Here is a 22,936-nt window from a genome sequence, read left to right as displayed (position 1 = left end):
ATGGATTATTCTGCTTTTTCTTGAGCCCAGGAAGCTGCTGGGGACAGCATGACACCTGCTGGAAATAGGACTAGATGTGTTCGAGACAACAGGAAGTAGTGACCAGCAGAGCTTGCCCTGACCTGGTTACAAATCTGGTTATAAAAGAAAGCAGCTGGAAAGAAATTTGCATGTCCAATAGGTTTCACTATTAAAGTTTACACAACGTGGAGTAGTCAGCCAAGCTGGCTGGCTCCCCAGATCACATGATTATGTAGAAACATGAAACTTAGCTATGTGTTCGAGCAAGTTTTACTTCTCCCTGGTGCAAGGGTGTTTGCCAGCAGCCTGCACTCTCAGAAATCAGACTCAAGTGACTGGGGCCCTTGAGATCAAAGGTTTATCATGCTACTCCCTAGGAGGGCCAGGGACTGCTGACGTTACCACTGGACGGTTATTTGTGGCTCTTATCATCACCAAAAAGAATGGACAAGCTTAATAAAATAACTGTCCCTGCCAGTCAAAAGTTGAGGTAAGATTCTCCCCAATCAATACTTTTTTCTTCTTCTTCTCCTTCTCCTTCTGCTTTTTCCCAATGATCTTTCTGCATCTCAGAAAAACTGAAATCCTAGAATACTTTCTAGCTCTAAGGCAGTGGGTGGCTATAGGGAAGTGGGCAGGATTTTTAAAGAAGTGTGTAGGAATAAGTGGGTTTGTTCTAGCTGGCTGTTGCCAATAATAAAGTGTAAAGCTCTGGAGAGAAAATAAAAAGAAATGTCAAAAGTTTAAATTCTACAAAAGGTCAGCTTTCAGAGTCTGAATACAGCAAGCTTTTGCTAAGGAATAGTCTAATCTGGTCCTCAACAATTTCATTGTAGATTGCTATGTAATGTGAAGGGTTGTTGTAATCATTTTATTAATTTACTTTGTGGGTATATATCACAAGTGTTTTGGGGAGATTGGGTCTGTTTTTCTCATGTCCTTATGTCAGTGTAACAATTATCTATAAAAATCCACTTAGAACAAATAAACTAGAAATGACCCTGGGACAAGAATCAAGAAACTTCTTTGATCTATGGAAAAGATAACTTCCCAAATTTTGAGTTTGAAAGTCTTCTTTTTGTCTCATTGTAAGGGCACCATGGTTTTTGGAGACTGGGACTTTTAAAATGTTCAATGACTGTTTTATATTCCAACTACCATTTGAACTTCAGTTTTTCACAGGTGTGACTTGTGTAGCAAGTAAGTTATTACAAATATCAAGGAACTAAAACGTTCGAGACCAATTTTAAGAGAAATTAGCCTGGCATTGGCAGAAGGACAGCCCTTCATAGTTAGAATATGGGCCGTATGCCTGGCAGGTGCGTGGTAAATGCAGTTGGAGGTGAACTTGATGTGAAATCAGTAGGCGGTATCGCAAGGTCAGCCATTTTGAGGGCATGTTGTTGGGTGTCTGTGTCTGATCTGCAGGGCCAGGGGACAAGAAGGCACTCTGTCAAGCCCTTGGTCTCAAGTTTCTACTCCCTCATGGTAGGGGGGCCGGGAAAACAATGGCAGTAGTAATATAAGAAAGGAATTAGGGTAGCTGAAGAAGGTTTCAGGGAGAAGGTGCTTGCTTCAAGAGCTAGGCTTTGAAAATACCTTCTATTCGGTTGGTTGCCTTTTTGTTTTGTTGGTGGTTTCTTTTGCTGAGCAGAAGCTTTTTAGTTAGATATACAGATCATGTATCACAGACTTGAACACTTGAAACCTACATAATCTCACCCCAATAAGTTTAATATTAGAAAAGAGAGCTAGGCTTTGAGAGGTAGGTGAAAGAACAGTAGAAGGAAAGCGTTATGTGCTGGGAGGGAGGAAATACAGGAACTGACACGTGGAGCTGGACTTCAGAAGGGTCCATTGTGAGATGATGAGAGTTTTCTGCCCAGCAGAGTAGGGCGTGCGGGACCAGAAGTTCCCGATAAGGCTGGATGCATGGGGTGGGGCCAGATTACAAAGGACAGTGAGGACAAGGTTGGAGAATGGGTTACACTGTGAGAGGTGTCATGCCAGCAAACTTATGGGGATCTGGCAGGATGGACTGGAGCGGGGGTGGAAACTGGAGGCAGGGAGACTCAGTAGGTGGGACAGTTAAGTAAGCTAAGCATATAGTGTTGCAGGCCTGGATTTGGGGCACAGCAGTGAGAAGGGAAAGGGAAGAAGAGGTAGGAAAGACATGCCAAAGAAACTAACAAGGACTGGATCTTAGGGCTTCTCTCAAATGAGAAGGAGGGTTTTCAAAGGTCATTCTCAGAGATATTCCATAACCTGGAGCTATACTAAGTCTTAGAACCTCTTTCAGGAAATACAAATGGGAATTTAAAGAAAGGCAATAAATCACTTGATGATCCCTCCCTCTGGGACAAAGTCCAGCTTGATCATAGAGCGGTCATAGGTAATATACACCCATAGATTATGGGGAAGAAAAACAAAATTATATTGTGGATAATCATACACTACACTCATCGGCTTAGGCAGAAATAACTTTTTTTTTTCCACTTGGTTACTCAGTTGTCTTTACAGAATTGGCAAAATGTGTACTGTCAACGTGGAACTTTTGAAAGAAATGAAATTGTAAGCACAATGGACTTAAAGCACCATCTTACATCTTTTTCTGGGAGAGTGAGAAATAGGTAAATGAAATACTTGATCCCTGTGATTTAAATCCTCTGTCCCAACTGGTTAACACCAATTCAAAAGATTGCCTAACTGTGCAATTATTTGGCACCAAATGACAATATAAGTGGAGAGTTGTGTATATACACTCTTAGGATTATCAATGTTTATATGAGACTTTGCTTAAATTCTTAGCCACAAACATAGAAAGATAGTGAGTATCTATCAAGCGTGGCTAAAAGGGATGACCCTGATCTAGGGGATATATTCCCAGGGCTGAAAAAAAACTGGAGCAGAAGGAGTGACCAGGAAGGAAGGAAAAGCAGAATCAGCCACGGAAAGGAGGGAAGGCAGGATTGGAAGGAAACAAGGGATCCTCAAAATGAAGGAGGAAGAGAAGGTTCCTCGATGAACACCGTTGGGGATCAGTATCACCCTGAGACTGTGCTGTGGAAGAACTGAGGAAGGTGAGGTGGCTAAGTTATATTGGACCACAAAAACGTGTGAACACAGATTCTCCCCCTTTCTCTCTCATTGGGGCACAACAGGAAGTAGGTTTCTCTGTTAGTAGTAATTCATAAACCCTCAGGATCTTCTACTTGATTTTTAGCCATGATTTTCCTTGGATTTTATGAGACAATGATATCAGAAACCCAGCTAAGACCTGGGTTCTCAATCCTTCCACAGTAAACATTCCCATGATCATAAAAAGTTTACACTTCTAGGTAAACATTTCAAAATTTACAATCCTGATTACGTTGACTATGTTTTTTTCAAGTTAGTGAAACTAGTTTGAAAAGAAAATTTTATATTTTTGTACTTTTAATAACCTCCCAGAGACTCATCATCTGTGCTTTTGTATTTTTCTTTGTAGCACCTGCAAACACGTATTCACTTATTTTTACAAATGCAAAGGGTCTTTGACATGAGTCTGGTTACGCTAAGTCTCCCCAGTCCTTATCTTATTGGTTAAAGAGTACAGTAGTTTTCAGTCAAACTGACACATATGTAACTTTAGGTACCTTTATTTAACCTCCCTGGCCCCAGTTTGTTTTCTGCAGCTGATAAGACAGAGATACTAACAGTACCGATCTCATACGGCTGCTGGAAGGATTAAATAAATTATTTTGTGAAGCAGTGACACACAGTGAATCTGGCACATTGTAATATTGGATTTCAAAATGGTAGTTTTAAAATGATATTTAATTAATATCAATATTATTATTCTTGTTAATTCCATAGGATGCAATTGATTTTCTAAACATACACATGGGACTTTACATTAATCATTGATAAATGGCATGTTAGTTTCAGTTCTCCTTTCTGGCTATTTTGGTGATTTTACCTGTTGATTCTGACATTTGTGGCATTAAGTTTTGCATGGACTGTCCATGTGACAAACACCCCTCCTCCGCCTTAAGCTAAGAGGCTAATGAAACGGTTGGCACGACAGAGCCCTGTCATGGGTGTCTGAGTTTAATGCTATGACTCTCACTTTGAGATCTGATTTAACAAATTCTGGGCTATGACTTCTCTTCTCAGGTCATGGAATTCTCAACTGGAGTTTCTAGTTACTTGACACACCAATTTCTGAAGAAACAAATTCACCTTCTTTTCACCTTTCTGGCAAGTTTCATCATCAACCCAAAGTCATCCTTCTCTCTGCACCTCCACTCACCTACCATACCCGACAGTCTTTCCTTTATGATGCCTCCATGTAAGCCCTTATCTTCCTTTTCTACCACAGCATCCTGGATAGAATTTCATCTTCCCTGTGTCCCACATCTACAAAACAAGGAGTTTGGGCCAGACAATTCCCAAAGTCCCTCTCAACTCTGTGTGATCCTTTAAGCATGGAGACCATGCTTAACATTTGTTACATTTTCTAACACTGTTATTTTATCCCATGACTCTCAGGAAATATTTCCTGAATGAATTATCCATGTATTTGAGACAAGCTGTTTTCAAACTCTTTTCTTATTGTGTTGAAACTGCCCACCTCTAACACGGGGGCCAGAGAAGGATTCTAGAGAGCATCCAGATAAGATTATCTAGAAGGTAACTGATGTATTTAGAAGGACAATGCAATTGGAGCCCCAAAGGGCTGAACTCCAATCGCCAGTTACTAACCAATGGTCCTGAGGAAGTCACTCAGCTTCTCTAAGCCTCAACTGTTTTATTTGACAGTTTCCTCAACTGTCAAATAAAACTAGAGATGCCCTCCTCACAGGCTTGTTGTGAAGACCAAATAAAATAACATGGACTGAAATATACTTATAATATTTGTCCAGGGGCTCACGGTGGATAGAGCAAGTCTTGAGTACACAGGTGTCAGGGGGCATCTCTCCTCCCCTTCTTAATAAGCTTAGGTTAGAGGCCAGTGCTGATGTGGGAAGGCAAAAGAGGAGGCACCACTTCTGATGACAGAGATCCGATAGGCTTCCATTCTCCTCACACTGCATTATGTCATCTGAGAATCCTCTTAGCTGGGCCATCTTGTGTCACACAGATGGATGGGCTACTCAGACGAAGCCTCTTTGTCCTTATGGAAAAGCTACCCAGGAGCCACATTATTAGATATTTGCTATGTGTGTGTGGATCTCAGAATCATCAGCTAAGAAAACTCATGGCACTCTTTCTCACCCACGGCTGTGCCCGGAAAATCTATACCAGAGTCCACATATCCAAGGCACGCCCTCTCCTGAATCCAGTGATCACCTATGTGCCATGTCTGAACAAGTCCTTCCTCTATGCAACCAATCTCCAAATGGGCTATGATGCAATTAATTAGGTTTCCAAGAACTGAACCGCAATTACATTCCACCCCTGCCTCCCACATCACTGGATTAGAGGAGACTAGGCTGGTACCAAATGCTTCAGACACACATTTACAGACAATCTCTTGCGCAACCCCCCCCCCCCACACACACACACACACACAGATGACTAACCTCTTCTGTAGAATTTACTAGTTTGGTTCATTTTCAAAGAGGATCTAACTATTGCCTTTATGCAATGACATCAAAGAATCTAGGCTTGTTAAAGAATACAGTTTAGAAAAAAAAAGAGAAAGTAAATGACAGCTTGTTATAGGGAAATTAATATACTGGATGGCTTTCTTTGGCTTTTTAATAAACCCTAGACTTAGCTGCATCATTTAGATGAGTGGTTCTCTACCAGGGTCAATTTTGTCCTCTAGGGGACATTTGATTGCCACAATTGGGGAGGGAGGTGCAATAGGCACCTAGTAGTAGATGCCAGGGGTGCTTCTAAACATCCTTCATTGTATAGAGCAGTCCTCATCGCAAAGGATTGTCTGGCCCCAAATGTCAGTAGTTGCTACTGTTGAAAAACTCTGATTCAGACCAAGAAGCACATATCCATTTGCATATTTTTATAGCAACAGTGTGTACTTAAAGTTTAGAATATAATATATGCAACTTTGCAATTGATGCATCCTCTGCTCACTGGACTGATTTTTCTCGGTCAGGGATAGTTTGAGTGAAGGGCTGCCAAGGGGAAGGACTAGAAGTACTTGGGCCTATATTTTAATGATTTGTTGTTGTTGTTTTGTTTAAAATATTTTGTGTCTAACAAAACTAGATTCCATGAACTATATGCACCATTGAGGTACATGCTGTTCTCTCCTTGGTAGGGAAATGGGAGCAGGGAAAAAATTCCAGATATAAGATCCTCCTGGAATAGTCTCTGTAAGTAGACTTGGTTTCCTGGAGTGGAAACCCTCAGAGCTGGGATAGAAAGTGATGACATAGCTATTAAAAAGTCCAAAGGCTCACAGATCTGACCCAATGGCCAAATTCTGGACAGAGGTGGACCTTCTGTTCTTGTCCTGGGGCAGCTTGTATTGCCCTGAAATCCATGGGTGGAACATTGCCTGATAAAAACAAATCAAGGCATGGAGGGGAGATGATAGGTATTTGTTTGTCTAACCTTTAACGTCTTCTCCATCACATATGAAGACTCTGCAGCTGTGTCTGTGAGGAACGAATTTGGAATAACTTTTTCATCAGCTGGGATAGTTTCAACTGCAGTATTCACCCTCTGGGTCTCCCTGGGGCCAATGATCTATATTTTGTGAAAATGGTGGATGGGTTTTGAGAGTGCAGCTTAAAAAACACACATGCTTATTCCAGTTCTATTATAAAGCAATCCTCTATCTCCCCCTATGCCTTTCCCCATGACTTCTTAAGTTGGTATCGATGTTATTCAGATGTCAGAAAATAGTTTTCCTGATTCTCTTGTGCTATCAGGAATGTGAGGGATGCAGGCTGGCGTGGGGCTGCTGTCTGATGTAATGTCAGATGCTCCAGGCTCCTGGTTAATCCCAGATTCTGCCTCCAAGCTAAAGGGGCTTCAGTACTCTTGGCAACTGTAGAAATGGCCTTGCCCCTTACCCAGACAGCTGAGGGCTGTCTGCTCCCAAAGAGCTCCTCCCACAGGCCCCTGCTCTCCTGGTCTGGCCCGCCTTCTCCTACCTGTCCCACCCCACCTCCCTTCCGAAAGGGCATCTGTGGGCAGCTACACCTACAGGCTTATTTTTAACGCCAATGTTTTTTATAACCCTTTCTGGTCTAGGCCCCCAAACAAGCCATTTTCCTTCAGTCCGGCATGGCTGTTTCAGTGCTAATTTTAAAAGTAAGGCAAGGAAGCCAGCTTCAGGGACATGTACCTCCTTGGTGACTCATGCTTCTCCATTAGCCACTTTCCTGAGACAGGAACTCATAACCCCAGGGGCATCCCTGCCTCCCCCAGACTAGCTGGGGCCCCAGACCTACTCCATCCGGACAGCATCCCTTCCCACATGCAGCAGGGGCCATTGAGCTCCCTGGTAATGTGGCCGTGCACTCACACAGGACCCGTGTCCCAAGAGCCCCATTCTGGCTTTAATGCTGTGCTGTCGTAGTCTTGAAACTCTGAATAATACTCAACAAGGGGCCCTGCATTTTCATAGTACACTGACCCCAGAAATTATGTAGCCAGGGCTGGCCACGGGTTCCATGAGCCATGAGGCTGAGCCTGCTCCCGCCGCAATGCATACAGACATGGACATCAATGGAGAAGCCCCTACCCAGATCATAGAGGTTTGCCTGCCAAGGACTGAGAGGCCATCTCTTCTGCCCCTTTATTTCTCAGGTAAGAAAGCCAAGGCCCATGGGTGAAGTTACCTGTGCAAGCTCGCACCACAGAGCCTGTTCTAGAACCACACCTTAAGGTTTGCCAGCCAGGAAGATGAGTAGGCCACACCCTCCTTTTTTTCCCCCCCTGTGTCATTTACTGGCCAATTAAACATTCTAACTTAGTCTGGATTCTAAAATTTTACTAGACTTTTTTTTTAAAATTAAAAGGCAACTAACTTACTAGTCAGAATCCCCAGTGAAGCCCTACCCAATCATGCTGTCAGTATTTCAGGCTTTTACATGTTTCCAGGTCCCAACTTGAATCCCACGCTTACTCAGATGTGTTTGATGTACAGTTTTAAAGAATTCTCCCACTGGCCAGGTGCTAAATTTAAGTCTCTTCCAGGCACCTTATTATGTTGAGACTAGCACCTCTGCAGTTGCCTTCTCTTTTTACCCCTTCTTTCTCTCTTTTTAAAAAAATTTTAAAATGAATTTATTAGGGTGACATTGGCTCATAAGACCACATAGGTTGCAAAGTGCACAACTCAAGAAAACATCATCTACACACTGCCTTGTGTGCCCATTGCCTCAAGCAACGTCTCTTTCTGTTCCCATTCTCCCCCCTCCCCTTTGCCCACCTCCACCTAGCCCCTCAACCCCCTTTCCCTCTGGCTAACACCACATTGTTGCCTGTGTATATGTGCTATATATATATGGGGTTTTTTTTCTTAATCCCTTCACCTTCTTTCATCTAGCCTCCCAAACCCTCTCCCCTCTGACAGCTGTCTGATCAGCAATTCATGCCTTCATTCATTCATCCCTCATTCTTTCCTTTCTTCAGTGAAGAGACATTTATTGAGCATTTACTGTACAGTGAGCACTGATCTGGTCACTGCCTTTGAGGAACGCAAAGTCCACTGGGAAGAAAGACATTTAATCAAGGAATTCCAATAAAGAATTGTTGGGAGAGGCAGTCATATGCGTGCAGTATTTCAAAGCCCCACTCAACCACATAAGAATGGGCCTTGGGCCTGGAATACTTCCTTACCAAGAGATAAGGAGTTCTTGCAGGCTGTGCCAAGCTTCTCACCTTGTTTGAGAATATCCTTCCCTGCTTCAGGCTCAAGGAGTGCTCCTGTTCCTTTGTTCTGCTGAGGCACGCATGGCAATGGCCCTCGGGCCCAGCACTGCCTTTCAGGAGAGAGGGTTACCTGCGGGCCAAATGGCTGCAGGCAGGTGGGGTTAGCCACAAGGGACCATTGCACACCACTGATGTTGATTTTGCTCTATCTCTTCTCCATGTGAGTAAAGCATTGTTCCATCTGAATAAATAAATGAATAAAATAACAAATGCTCCCACAATAATGAACACGAATGTAACCTAAAAATGAGTTATAAGGAGCAGGTTTGGTCTTACGTGTGGACTGAGTGTACAGGATCAATGTGGTATAATTTAAGAAGTGTTCAGAGAGGTGTATTTGCTGTTCTGGAAAGAATATGAGCTTTGGAATCAGGCAGACCTAGGTTTGGGTACTTGCTCTGTAACTACTAGCTCGTGGTCTTTGAAAAGATCTTTTTTAGCCTCAGCTTTACCAACTGGAAAATGGGAATGATAATATACACCATAATGGGGGTGTTGTAACAGTAACTATGTTGACTAGAGAGAGAGCTCAGTGAATGCCCCCCTTAAGTCCTCCTAGCCTGGGCCCCGAATTGTGTCATTAGCAAGGCATCCGGCTGGATAAGGCAGTGTCTCTGATTCTTGCATCAGAATTAGACAGCACTAAGTGTAACAGGCTCAGGCATTAGTGTTATCTGTCACTAACACCCAGGCAGGAATCAATGCTCTGAGCCAGCTCAGATGGAGGTGGCTCAATCAACAGTTGTTAGCTGAAAGAATGGAACATTGTTCAAGAAAGTGGTGATAAGAAAGAGGGAAAGGTCAGAGCTGGGAGGCAACACCTACGTAAAGGAATTCCCAGGGAGGCCATGACTAAGGGTGCTTGGACTAGAGGATTAGAGTTCAAAGTCAGAAGAAATGTCCTCCCATGTGCAATATTTTGTTGTTGCTGTTTACTTGACAACTTTACTTGTTCAAAGTGTAAAACGTTGCAGAAGGAAGAATAATCTTTCAAGCACATAAAGCATGTTAATGTCCATATTTAATACTGAACAGGAAAGAAACTGTCATTTTATTTTAGTGCAAATAAATACTGGAGAATCAAATACAAACATGAGAAATGTACTTCCAAAAAAAAAAAAAGGAAGATGGAAAATGGGATACTAAGTCGTTGGAAAACTATATGTGACTATGTTGCCCTTTAAAGGGCCTCTTTAGCCTGTTCAGGGGCAAAGTTCTCTTTTTACAACGGAAAGACTTTTGATTTCACATCGTTTCCACATTCAAAGATCATCACAGTTGCCAAGTCAATCCCAGATGACTGGGCCTAACATACCTGATGAATTCTGAAGACAACCTCTTAACAGAATTAAAACAAAAACTATTCATGTAAATACCTCAACAGTTGATTGAAAAAGAATCTGCTTCAAAATTGCTAAAGACTGCTTTATGTATGAGTTTCCTTCCGGGGTGATGAGAGTGTTCTGTGACTAGGTGGTGGCAGTGATCGTACAGCATGGTGAATGACTAAATGCCCCTGAGTTGTACACTTTGAAATGGTTGAAATGGTGAATTTTATATTGTGTGTATTTTACCACAATAAAAAAAGTTGATATTGAAATTATTTCCCATATTTACTTCAAATAGTATATTTAAGGGACCCATGACCATATTCTTATTTGACCAATTAGATATTGTTTCAAAATGTATTATCAATAAACATTTCTGAATGGTCTTTAATAATTAAAAGCTTCCTTCCACTTCAATCCCTACACATCATGTTCTCCAATATCCTTTTTGTTGCTGTTAATCCTCACCTGAGGATATTTTCCCATTGATTTTTTTAGAGATAGTGGAAATAAGAGGGAAAGACACACAGAGAGAAACCTCGATGTGAGAGAGACACATCAATTGGTTGCTTCCCTCACATGCCCCGACCAGAGCCAGGGATGAAGTCTGCAACTGAGGTACATGCCCTTGATTGGAATTGAACCCAGAACCCTTCAGTCCACAAGCCGATGCTCTATCCACTGAGCCAAACCGGCCAAGGCCCTTAATACCCTTTTATGCAGAACCCAGTGAAATGAGCTTAACTGAGTCAATTTTTTCCAGTACATGGGAAATACCATTCCATACTATTTACTCCAGGGGTCCTCAAACTTTTTAAACAGGGGGCCAGTTCACTGTCCCTCAGACCGTTGGAGGGCCGGACTATAGTTTAAAAAAAAAACTATGAACAAATTCCTATGCACACTGCTAAGTCGGCTGCTAAGCAGGACAGGCGCGGCGGCAAAAACACCCAACGGGCCGGATAAATGTCCTCGGCGGGCCGCCTGTGGCCCGCGGGCCGTAGTTTGAGGACCCCTGATTTACTCCCTGAAAACACTTGAGCTGTGCAAATGGATGCCCAGACTAGTAGGTATCAATATTATAGTGTACCATGTACACACAGCTTTGACTCATTTTCCCCCTTAGGTTAATGCTCAAAGACTTAAAACACATTCATTTTCTAGAAGTACATAGGATTACATCCTAGAATTTTCTGAAACCTGATTAGAATTATTTGTCATTTGGAATTACAAATCTGAGAATCATCAGTTTCAGAAGATAATGGATCTCCTTTTCCCAAGCCCCTCCCTGCTGCGTGGGTGGGTAAGAGCAAGAACCAAAAAGGTTTACTCAGTGTGAAGAGGGAGGAAAGCACGCCAGCCCTTCAGGACCCAGTGGCTCCTGCCCATAAAACCAGGGACAGGGAAAGCTGGACAGCTTGTGTCACATCAAATGAAATCTTCTAAGAACTTTTAAAAGCTAACATAGCATGGTTTCCTTGTCATCTTATCGGTTCAGGGTGATGTGTCCCATGCCTAGCTGCCTCTGATAGGGTAAAGCATGCCAGGATTTTTTTTTAAGGATTCGGGGATTTAGTAGAATCATCCCTTCTCGTGGTTGTGCCCAGTCAGCCCAGTTTCTGTCTGTTTATAACCCAGATCAGCAGTTCGGAAGTGCCAAAGACTACCACAAAATATTTGCAAATCTCAGATGGGGAAAAAAAGAAATGGTAGAGTGTCTGGAAAAACTTGCAAATTACTTTCCCCATTTAATAGGTGGTTAGTGAGACAACCCAGGCTGTGAGATGCTCACGTGCAACGTGCACGCATTCCCTCCACCCAGCACTCCGAGGTTGTCTTTCTGGCCAGTGTGTCGAGAAAGGACACACGAGGCTGTGGTGCTCAGGCCTCCTTCCAGCTTTCAGCCTCTACTTCTGAGCATGTTCCGATGCCAGAGAGCTCGTGCCACAGTCCCTCCCTGCCACCTGCGTCACCACCATCTCTCTTTCCCCCTCCTCCTGTCATCAGTCCCTTCCTCTTTTCTCTCTGCCCCTCCCTAAAGACTGCAACAAGCCCTAAGATCCCATGCTTCCTTTGAGCAGCAAGTCTGACCTTGGGGACCAGGCAAGGCAGTAGCATGTGTACATGTGTCCCCAGTAAACGTACTTGGCTGGCAGAGGGACTAGATGCCTTCTGCAGGGACAGAGAGGAAGGTCCCCAAGAGACACATGGTGCAGCTGGTCACCTGCCCTGGTGAGGGACCAAGTTGAAACAAATTAGCAGGTGACACCCAGGGGTGGTTGAGAGCACAGTTTCTGGTGTCAGAACGCCTGATTTTGAGTCCCATCTCTGTCGTTTGCTAGGTGAAGGACCTGGGGGGAATTACTTAACTTCCTGGAGCAAATTTTTCTCATCTATAAAACTGGGATAATCACAGCAACATGCACATACAATGTGTATGTGAATACACTACCGAACTATACATGTAAAAATAGCCAAGGTGGTAAATCTCATGTTATGTGGTTATTTTTTTATCCCAGTTTTTAAAGTTGGGATAATTATAGGACCTACCTGTAATTGTGAGGGCTAAGTGAGATAATGCCTGCAAAGTACCTGGCCCATAATCCATGCTCAGTAAGTGCTGGCATTCACTGTTGCTGCTGTTGGTTAACTGGGTCTGACTGGCGTGGCTTCTCGGGCTCTGACTGTGTGGCTCTGGGCTGTGGGAGAAATCCCTGCCATGGAAAAGCTGATCCTCTAGCGGGAGACTGTAGCCATGCGCGGAAAGGGAAAAAACAGGGTATGATGGAAAGAGCTGGGGGGATCCTCAGCTAATTCATCTTGGGCAATGGCCACATTTCCCTACGGTACAGTTTCCTCCCTTACGAGAAAGGAGGTTGACCCAGGACATGCCTTAAGTCTGCCACGCTGCCCAATTTCTGTGGCCACCTTAATGACAGGCAAAATTAGGAGCAGGCTCTCCAAGCTGTGTGATCTGAGACAAGCCTGACGACCTCTCTGGGGCTCAGCACCTGCATCTGAGAATGGCATTGGGGGTGCCAACTCAGCCTTGGGAGGCTGCCTCCGATCATCGCCCAGGGAAGGGACCGTCGAAACTTCTGTGCCGGCTCCACCGTGGCCTCACTGTCCAGATGGAAGCAGACGTGGCCGCTTACTTTGAAAAGCTAAATATAACATCAAGAAAGTCACAGCGAGGCCGGGCTGGGGGAAGTGGGGCGCAAGGAAGTTGGGCCGGAGGCTATGAAAAGGGCAGGGGGGGAGGGGCTGGCGACAGGGCAAGCTCTGTGCATGCAAATAACAGCTTAGTCACTGCCAAGTGCCATTCTGTTTCAAAATGACGGGAGGCGGCAGAGACTTCAGCTTTGAGACCGAAATTACCCAAAGGAAGGTATTTTGTGTGAATCACCCTTCTCTCCTTATCCCTGTCCCCCGGTTTCACACAAGTCACAAGGTTTTAGTCAGGGACCTCCCTCCTGCATTACAGTCCAAGAGGGCGAGATCTGTGCTGAGCTGAGCTCTGCGCTGAGCTGAGCTCTGCGCCCTGCATGTGCCTTGCTCAGTGCGCATTCACTGAGTTTGGAATAAATAACAAACACATGTCTTGTGTAAAAGAAATAACAACCTTAAGCTTTAAGGGGAGCCCCCCCCCCAAAATCAGTAAATCAAGATAAACAATATAGGATGTCCCAAAAAATGTATATAAACTTTGTATAATTTTTAATTCGAATGAGTTAAACCTGAAAAGGAAGAAACATCAATTGAGTTATCAGAAAAAAAGTATATATGTATTTTGGGGACACCCTGTATTTAGTATAATATTTTAAAAATCAAAATTAATACCAAAAAAATCCCTGATGAAGATATTGACATTTTAAATGAAGACAGGACTAGCCCTGGCTGGGTAGCTCAGTTGGTCAGAGTGTAATCCCAGTATGCCAAGGTTCAATCCCTGAACAGGAATAAACCAATGAATGCATAAATAAGTGGAACAACAAATTGATGTCTCTCTCTCTCTCTCTCTCTCTCTCTCTCTCTCTCTCTCTCTCACTAAAAATCAATAAAAACATATCCTTGGGTGAGGATTTAAACAAAACTGAAGATGGGACTAGGACTGCTGATTTATTTTGCCTTAGGCCCCAATAGGGCAGGGCACTGCACTGTGTCCAGGCAAATTTCTCTTTGAGAGCTGTTGGCCTTGTGGCCACCAAGTGTTTCTTCTGCCCAGATGAGGCCTGAAAGGACGCTCCTAACATTATCCCAGTGCTTTTGCTATCCCATGGCCCTGGCTTGGTCTGGGGCCCAGGAGAGCTGCCTTCATACTGATCTCCCAGCCAGCAGTGTCCCCATGCCCAGGCCTACCCACTAATCCATTCTTCTCCCCAGTCAGGACACACCCCTGAGCAAAGGTCTCCGCAAGGGCTTCCCACCGCTTACAAACCCCATCTCCTGGGCCTAACACAGATCTTAACTCCTTGCACTCCAAGCTTAAATTTTTACTATACCCCTTCCTCCAATACCCCAATTTTTGCCACTCACAACTTCTCACTAGACCCCAACACTCCAGACAATTTCACCTCTGAACCTTTGTACTCACAACTTCTCACTAGACCCCAACACTCCAGACAATTTCACCTCTGAACCTTTGTACTTGCTGTTCCACTACCAGGCTGCTGTTCCTCACTCTTTTGCCTGGTGAATTTCTATTTTGCATGAGGATCCAGCTCCCACGTCTCTTCATCTTAAAACCTTAAATCAGTTATCTCCTTCTTAGGATCCTCCCAGCTCTCTGATCTTCCCTGTTCCCAGCAAAGAATTATGAGTAGTTTTCACTTGTTACCTATCTGGATCATCTGACTTTTTAAAAATTAGCTTGTATTACTTTCACAAACTAAAGAAATAAAACTAATTTCAGTTTAGGACCCCCCCCCCCCAAAAAAAAAACAGTTTAAGATATAAGGTACAAAAGATGTCACATGAACCAAATAATATTTCACAAATTGCTATTAGACTGGAGATTAAATGACAATAACTGATTCAAGGTACATAGAAATAAAACTTAAAGCTGCAAAAGACCCGAGGTTAAGATTTGGGGATGAAGAAGGAGGAAGGAGTTCCCTGCTCTTTTTGTTTACAAAGAGTTGCTTTAATATGAGACCTTCTTTAATCCTAAATCCAGATTAAACAATGATTTTCTTATTGTAATAAGTACTAACAGCGGGCAGGGGGGAAGATACTCTGTAATAACTACGTACTATCTCCCGATAGTTTCATGTGGGTACTGGAACTATGTGGGAAATGCTTTGTAAAGTATATGATTTTTCTAACCACTATGCTGCTCACCTGAAACTAATGCAAAATAATATTGAATGGAAAAAGAAAAAAGAAAGATCCCTAAAATAATTAGAATATTAAGGCCTTTTCTAAAAAAAAAAAAATAATCTATAATAATAAAAGCATAATATGCAAATCGACCAACCGGCTGAAGAGCGGAACGACCATCTGGACGACCTTCCGGATGACTGTCTGGATGACCTTCCAGACGAAGCCAGGGCAGTGAGGGCCGTGGCAGCAGGAGCTGCGAACGCCTACTCCTGCATGAATTTTGTGCATCGAGTCTCTAGTAAAGAAATAAACAGGGATTTTTCTCTGATTAACATTTCTTTGTGTCCCACCTTTTCTGGAAAGACAGTGAAAAAAATATGCTAAAACCTGCCTTTTTATGGTCATCTGTGAACGCACTGAAGAGCTAAAAGGAAACAAGATGTTTTCTGATCCTTTATTTATTTTTACTAAATTTTAAAAGCTATACTTCTTGCAGATGATACCACATTTTAAATCATCTCCTGCATTTAATAAAAATATTGGGAAGGTATTATAAAATACTGTGAATTTTCTTCAATTATTCTTTGATGATGCCTTCCCAGTGCCCCGTGGCCCTCGTGGAGCTCTGTGTCCTGCCAGCCCGTCCTTCCTGGACTTGTTCTGACCCCGACCCCCATTCCTGGGGCTGTTCTCAGCCTACAAACCACCTTCTGAAGGGCAGTCAGCATCTATGGATTCCTGTCCAACTTGTGTGCTCTTAGCCAGTGGCTCTTCCCTGGGGAATCTACAAAGAACGCCCTTTCTGGTAACACTGCCAGTGGTTCTCAACCTTGGCCACACACTGGAATCACCTGGAAGCCAAAACTCATTGAAGAAGGCTAGGCTCCTGGGCAGAGTCCGCGCACTGGTGCCAGGCCGAGAAAAAGAAGGTTGGCAGATGAAGATGAGAAGTATCTCTGTGCCAACTGGTAATGATCTGAGCTCAGGTGAAGGTAAAATGGGTCAGCACCCACAGATGATTCTTTCTGCTCTTTTTCCCTGTTGAAAACAGACATCATACCATTGCCTAGAACGCCTGTGTGTCCGTGTGCGCCTCTCCTGGGGAGAGCGTCTGGGTAAGGCTTTGGCTGCCCGGTGTGGAGTAGAGAATAAGATTTGCTGCTAAAGATATTTCAGGTGATAACAGGCAGGTGGGAAGATACTCTGGAGGTTGACAAGCCCTCTCTTCTGCTCTTAGCAGTTAAACCTGGCCTAGAAGGAGATAAACCTGCCCTGGTCCTTTAAAAAAAAAAGGTTCTCAACCTTCCGTGTGCTTAAGAGTCATCAGTCCCAGGAAGTTTGTTAGAATGCAGATTGCTGGGCCCCACCTAGGATTCTTATTCCATTGGTATGGTTTAGGACTCGACAATCCGAATTTTATATATATATATATAAATTACTTTATTGATTAAGGTGTTACATATGTGTCCTTATTCCCCCATTACCACCCCCCCCCCACTCATGCCCTCACACCCCTGTTGTCTGTGTCCATTGGTTAGGCTTATATGCATGCATACAAGTCCTTTGGTTGATCTCTCCCCCTTACCCCCACCCTCCCCTTCCTTCCCTCTGAGGTTAGATGGTCTGATCGATGTTTCTCTGTCTCTGGATCTGTTTTTGTTCATCAGTTTATGTTGTTCATTGTATTCCATAAATGAGTGAGATCATGTGATATTTATCTTTCTCTGACTGGCTTATTTCACTTAGCATAATGCTCTCCAGTTCCATCCATGCTATTGCAAATGGTAATAACTCCTTTTTTACTGCAGTGTAGTATTCCGTTGTGTAGCTGTACCACAGTTTTTTAATCCACTCATCTGCTGCTGGGCACTTAGGCTGTTTCCAAATCTTAGCTATGGTGAATTGTGCTGCTATGAACATAGGGGTGCATATATCCTTTCTGATTGGTGTTTCTAGTTTCTTGGGATATATTCCTAGAAGTGGGATCACTGGGTCAAATGGGAGTTCCATTTTTAGTTTTTTGAGGTAACTCCGTACTGCTCTCCACAGTGGCTGCACCAGTCTGCATTCCCACCAGCAGTGCAGGAGGGTTCCTTTTTCTCCGCATCCTCACAAATTTTATATTTTTTTAATTTAATTTAATTTTTTTGCAGGCACATCATTTTACTTGTACTAAACTTAGTGTTGATTAAAATGCTCTCTTCTTACACTTGGGTACAGATGACTATGTGGAAGCATTTTTTAGTACTAATTCTTAGTGCACACTAGTTGTACATCTTCAATGAGTATTGGCTTCCAGGTGATTCCAGTGTGTGGTCAAGGTTGAGAACCACTGGCAGTGTTACCAGAATAGGAGTTCTTTGTGGATCCCCCAGGGAAGACCCACTAGCTAAGAGCACACAAGTTAAACAGGAAATGCATCTATTTGCAAATGACATTACTGTAGGTCAGAGGTCAAAATGCCACTCCATGTCAGGGCATATAAATACCCATAGTTGTATGCAGAACCGAGGTCAGTAGACCATTCCCACAGATTGGTACCAATCAGCCATGCCAGGTTAGGGAGGGTTCTCAGCCAAGTCTCCCTACCACCACCCATCCCAACACCCCTAAAATGCTGTAACAACAACAATAAATCCACAATCAAAGGAGCACCTCTGGTTTGGAGGAAATCTACCCAAGTGTAAATGTTCCCCCTTCACGTCTCCAGCAGGCAGCTCTAACTTGAGTTTGCTCCTGGTCAAATCCAGTTCCTGGGGTCTTGGAAGAGTCATTATCCTCGGCTGAAAATGCCAGTGTGGGCAGGCACTTCACATCCACTTTCTGTCATCTTCACACCAAACCTGCAAGGTACACATTCCTATCTTCATTTTACAGATGGCAATGTTAGAGAGCCTTCAGAGCATACTCTAGAAAGCTGTTTGAGAGGGTGGTCTGGGTTTGAAGGCATAGGAGGGGACCTAAGATAGTCTGCTCTCTCCTGTCCCTCAGGCCTAATCTCCTAATCCAAGGCTCCTAGGAACAAGGCATTCAGTTCTTGTTCTCAACAGGCTTTGCTTTTCCTGGTCTCCTTAAGTCTGATCTGGTCTTCTCTCTCCTCCCTCTAGCACAGGGTCCCGACATTTCACCATCATCATGTTCACTTGGACCAGAGTTTCAGCTAGAACAGACCCGTCAGTGTGCAGGGGGAAGAAAGGTGCAGATAAAGACTAGATGGCTATAATATTGTAATAACCATGTATGGTGCCAGGGGGTACTAGACTTAGAGAGATCACGTCACATTGTTAATCACTATGTTGTACACCTGAAACTAATATGATATTATACATCAACTGTAACTGAAAATAAATTTAATTAATTTTTTTTAATTCTTCCCACAGTTAACCTAATAATAAAGGCCTTTTGAAGTAGGAAATAAAGACTAATTGATTAAGCAGACAAAGCCTAAGGGTGGTGCTCACTTATGAAAATGTTCAAGATCTGAGTGGAAAATGCAGATTACACAATGTCAAGTATAAGCTTAATTCTGTGAAATCTATGCATGTTACACATATGTGGTAAAAAATGGGAAGGCTTCAATTAAATGTTAATGATGAGGGAGACTGATATCTTAAGTATTATTTCCAAATTTTGATACAACGGCCATCTCTTACAGGTAGCCACCATTGCAGTATCATACAAAATATCTTCAGTGCCCTAAAAATCCCGTTTCACCTGTTCATCCTTCTCTCCCTCCTCCCGACCTGACAAGCTGTCCTTTCATCCTCTGAACGGCTCCATCCACACCGAAAAGCCTTGTAGCATATGGGTTCTAAACCCTTACAGAACCTGAGAACATTCCTCCCAGATACCCCTCAACCCACAGGGTTTTACACACCTGCGCTAAGCTTAATGGTGCACCACTATTTGTATTACCCAACAGAAGGGCCTGCTTCTAGAACCAGAGACATCTGCATTCAGGTATATGGGAAATCACAATTTTCTCTGGGTACGATGATTGTGCATAATCTTTCCATTTTGTTAAACAAAAACCCAAACAGTTTTCTCAGAACGAAGGAAAGGCTTGCCTGAAAGGTGAATTCAAATATCCTTCTCTCTCAGGGCAGAACCGTGTTATAAGGAAGAAAATAAAACATGGCCCGATCCTCCAACCCTGTCAACATGCTTCTGTATATATGTATGTAAAACAGATATAAAAGGCATACACAAAGGTCATGCTATCAAGAATCAAATACTGTAGAAAAGTTTTCATTGTAAAGTAAAAGTCTCCTTTTTATAAAGTAGGAGCCCCCTTCCCCCCTCCGAGCCACCCATCCTCACAGTCCAGATAGAAGGACTGGTAGGGCCTGAAATCCCTTGTCTGTTTGCCAAGCTGTGTGCCCTGCCACTGGGCAGTGTCCACCCAGAAAAAAAGGAGTACCCTTTTCTAATTTGTGTAAAAGCACTCTATGGGCTCTGAAAACAATCTTTTAATGACCTCTTGTGTATCTTTCTAAAAAATTATGTACATACCAGCACATATGCATGTGTATGGCCTTTTCCCCCCATAAAAATGACACATACTGCACACTATTCTGTACTGCCCTTCCTTCTTTTTTTTCCCCCCTACTCCTTTTCCATTTTTGTTTAACTTGATATTTCTTGGGGATTTTTATATACTAGCAATACAGATGTTTGCTTTTTTTTTTTTTTTTAAAAGGGGGGGGTTGTGGTATTCTGTCATATAGCTTTATCAAAGTTTATTTAAGTAGTTCCCTTTTAGTGATTGATGGGTGTGTAGGTTGTTTCCAGGTTTTTTAAGGGGAAGGCAGGAAGGATGAGGGTTATTATAGATAATGCTTATATGTGTATAATGTGGATATCTTTATAATAGTATAGTTTTATGACCATGTTCATAAGGCAGTTCCTAACAATGGAATTTCTGGGTCAAAAGGCATGGACATTTTAAATTTTGACAGATATCAACTGAAACAATTTACATTCCCAAGAATATCTGTATTCTCATACCCTCATTAACTATGGGTATTATCACACTAGTTAAGTTTGGCCAGTCTGATAAGCTGAGCACATCTCACTGTTGTTTGATTTAGATTTCTTTAAATACAAATGGTATTTTTTCATTGGGCCCAGCCAGTGTTGTTCTGTTGGTTGAGCATCGTCCCATGCACCAGGAGGTCACCAGTTCAACTTCCGGTCAGGGCACTTGCCGGGTCACATTGCAAGCTTTATCCCCCGTGTGGGGGATGGGATGGGGGGCGGGGGGAGGGTGCAGGAGGCAGCAAATTGATGTTTCTATCTCTCTCCTCCTTTCCCTTACTCTCTCTGAAATAAATAAAAACATATTTAAAAATACATATATATATCTTTTCATTGGTCTGATGGCTACTTATGTTTTTCTGTTAGCGATATGTTCACATCCTTTGCTCATTTTTCTATTGAATCGTTAATCATTTCTTACTTTGTAATATTTCTTTGTAAATCAAAAATTATAGTCATTATTGTAATTATTACCATTATTGTTATGTGTTACAGATATTTCTTCCGCATGTCATTTATCTTTCGATTTTTTGTTCTACAGAAGTTTCAAATACCTGTGCAACCAGATTCACTAATCATTTTCTTTATGGATTTTCTATATGTGCAACTTTTAAATGACATTTAAAATTACTAGGTAGAATTTTTCCAAATTCTACCTAGTAAAGTTAACAAAAAAAAATTTGAACCTGATTTCAGCCTATCCTGTGTGCTTCAAGGTAGCCCCATTCTTACAATATAGGTGCTGAGAGGACAGTAAGTGATGAACAATGAGGCTTATGATGGGATCAGAGGGCTTGGACCTTACATGTCTCCTCAGAACAGATAGCTCTGGGAATCAGAATTCCCCTTCACAGACGCCTGATGGGGCCATGGCCCAAGGACCACATTCCTTATAGAACCATAAAATCAGTCACCCTTTCCCTCTACTCAAGTAGCAGATGGTCAACTCAATTAAATATGATTAATTAAACTTAAAGAAATACAATATAATTCATGCTATTTGGGATTTTATGGTAGGGTTCTGTCTCTGTCTCTCTTTTCAAGAAGGATAGAAGATTTTTTTTTAAAAAATCAACATAGTTATTAATAATTATGTTTAACTTTTGTCTCTTACAGGCAGCTTCAAAAGATGGTCCATGATATTAAGAACAATGATGGTGGAATAATGAACAAAATAAAAAAGTAAGTTAGACTCCAGAGCACTATATGAGCACTTATATGAACAACATGTTATGCCAGCCTGCAATAGGGGGAAAAACAAAGTTCTCTGTTACCGAGTGAGGAGTTGCAACTCTTTAGCATGTAACCCTTTCTTTACTCGTGGCTGGAGTCCATGGCGCTCAGAGCCACATTCAGGAACCGTGCTGAGTGAACGGGGTGGTTCTCAGGGCACTTCACTTTCCCTCTCACTGCTCAAAAGGTGAGCGATGCCCTCTGAGGTGCTGAGCAAATGTCAAAATGACATTTACCGAAGTAGGAAAATCAACTTCCAAAAACCATTTAGCTAAGGGTCTTGAGGACATGGTTGGAAAAATCCTAAAGAGAAGTTATAAGAACACAGCCCAAGCTCCTTTAGATGCCATACCTGTCTTCCACATTTTGATTTCTGCTTTTTCAGGTATTGCCTAAAATGGTGTTTTCAATTGGCACTTGTAGAGGGAAAGCTAGAATTCTAAATCTTCCTGTACACCCCAAACTCTTAAGCTTTTTTTAGAGAAGAGAAATTGTACATGATATTGTACATACACGCATTTGACACTCAAAATCTAAATCAAGCGGAAAGGGGAACTGTTATTTGTTAAGTTTTTAAGGTTGTTTTTTTTTAAGAAAGTAATACAGATTCACCAGTGTGGGAAATATCAAAGAGTTCAGAGTTGTATAAAGTAAAAAGCTTCTACTTCTTCATATCCCCACTTTAACCTACTCCCCAGAAATGGACATTGTCATGTGTGAGTTTGGTACATAAATCTCTCTCTATATATATAAGCTTACACAGACATATACACACAATAACATGGATACAATGCCTATACACACAAAACATTTTTATCATGAATGGCATCATATTTATAAACCATTCTACCAACTTGCTTTGTTTGGTGATTTTACTTAATGGTATATCATGCACATCTTTCTTTGTTGGTATGTGAAAATAAACATATTTCCTTTTAAAAAAGCTGATTAATAGTCTACTAGAAATGTATTATTGTTAATTTTACCAAGCATATATTGTTGGACATTGTTTGAAGGGCGGGGGGGCGGGGGAAGGTTGGGAATTTAAACCAGAACATTTTTAGAGGGCAATTTGATAATATCAATTTAGATAAGATCAA

The 22,936-nt window shown here is 42.4% G+C and overlaps 1 protein-coding gene across 2 annotated transcripts in view; it reads left to right on the top strand.

Moving 5' to 3' along the window:
• Positions 1-272: 272 nt before the first annotated feature.
• BLNK (B cell linker) overlaps positions 273-22,936 on the top strand; it is a 66,780-nt gene continuing 44,116 nt past the window's right edge. The window contains exons 1-4 of one of the 2 annotated variants that reach the window (XM_079794140.1): positions 273-511; positions 2,542-2,651; positions 2,909-3,101; positions 21,720-21,785. In XM_079794140.1, coding sequence (XP_079650266.1) covers positions 21,733-21,785 — 53 coding nt within the window. In that variant the 5' untranslated portion in view covers positions 273-511; positions 2,542-2,651; positions 2,909-3,101; positions 21,720-21,732. The remainder of the gene's footprint in view (positions 512-2,541; positions 2,652-2,908; positions 3,102-21,719; positions 21,786-22,936) is intronic. The other variant, XM_079794139.1, reaches the window with a different exon arrangement.

Source organism: Cnephaeus nilssonii (assembly GCF_951640355.1).
Source record: "Cnephaeus nilssonii genome assembly, chromosome: 16".
NCBI lineage: Eukaryota > Metazoa > Chordata > Mammalia > Chiroptera > Vespertilionidae > Cnephaeus > Cnephaeus nilssonii.
The sequence above is the reverse complement of the archived record's forward strand: the minus strand, read 5'-3'. Positions and strand labels throughout refer to the sequence as shown.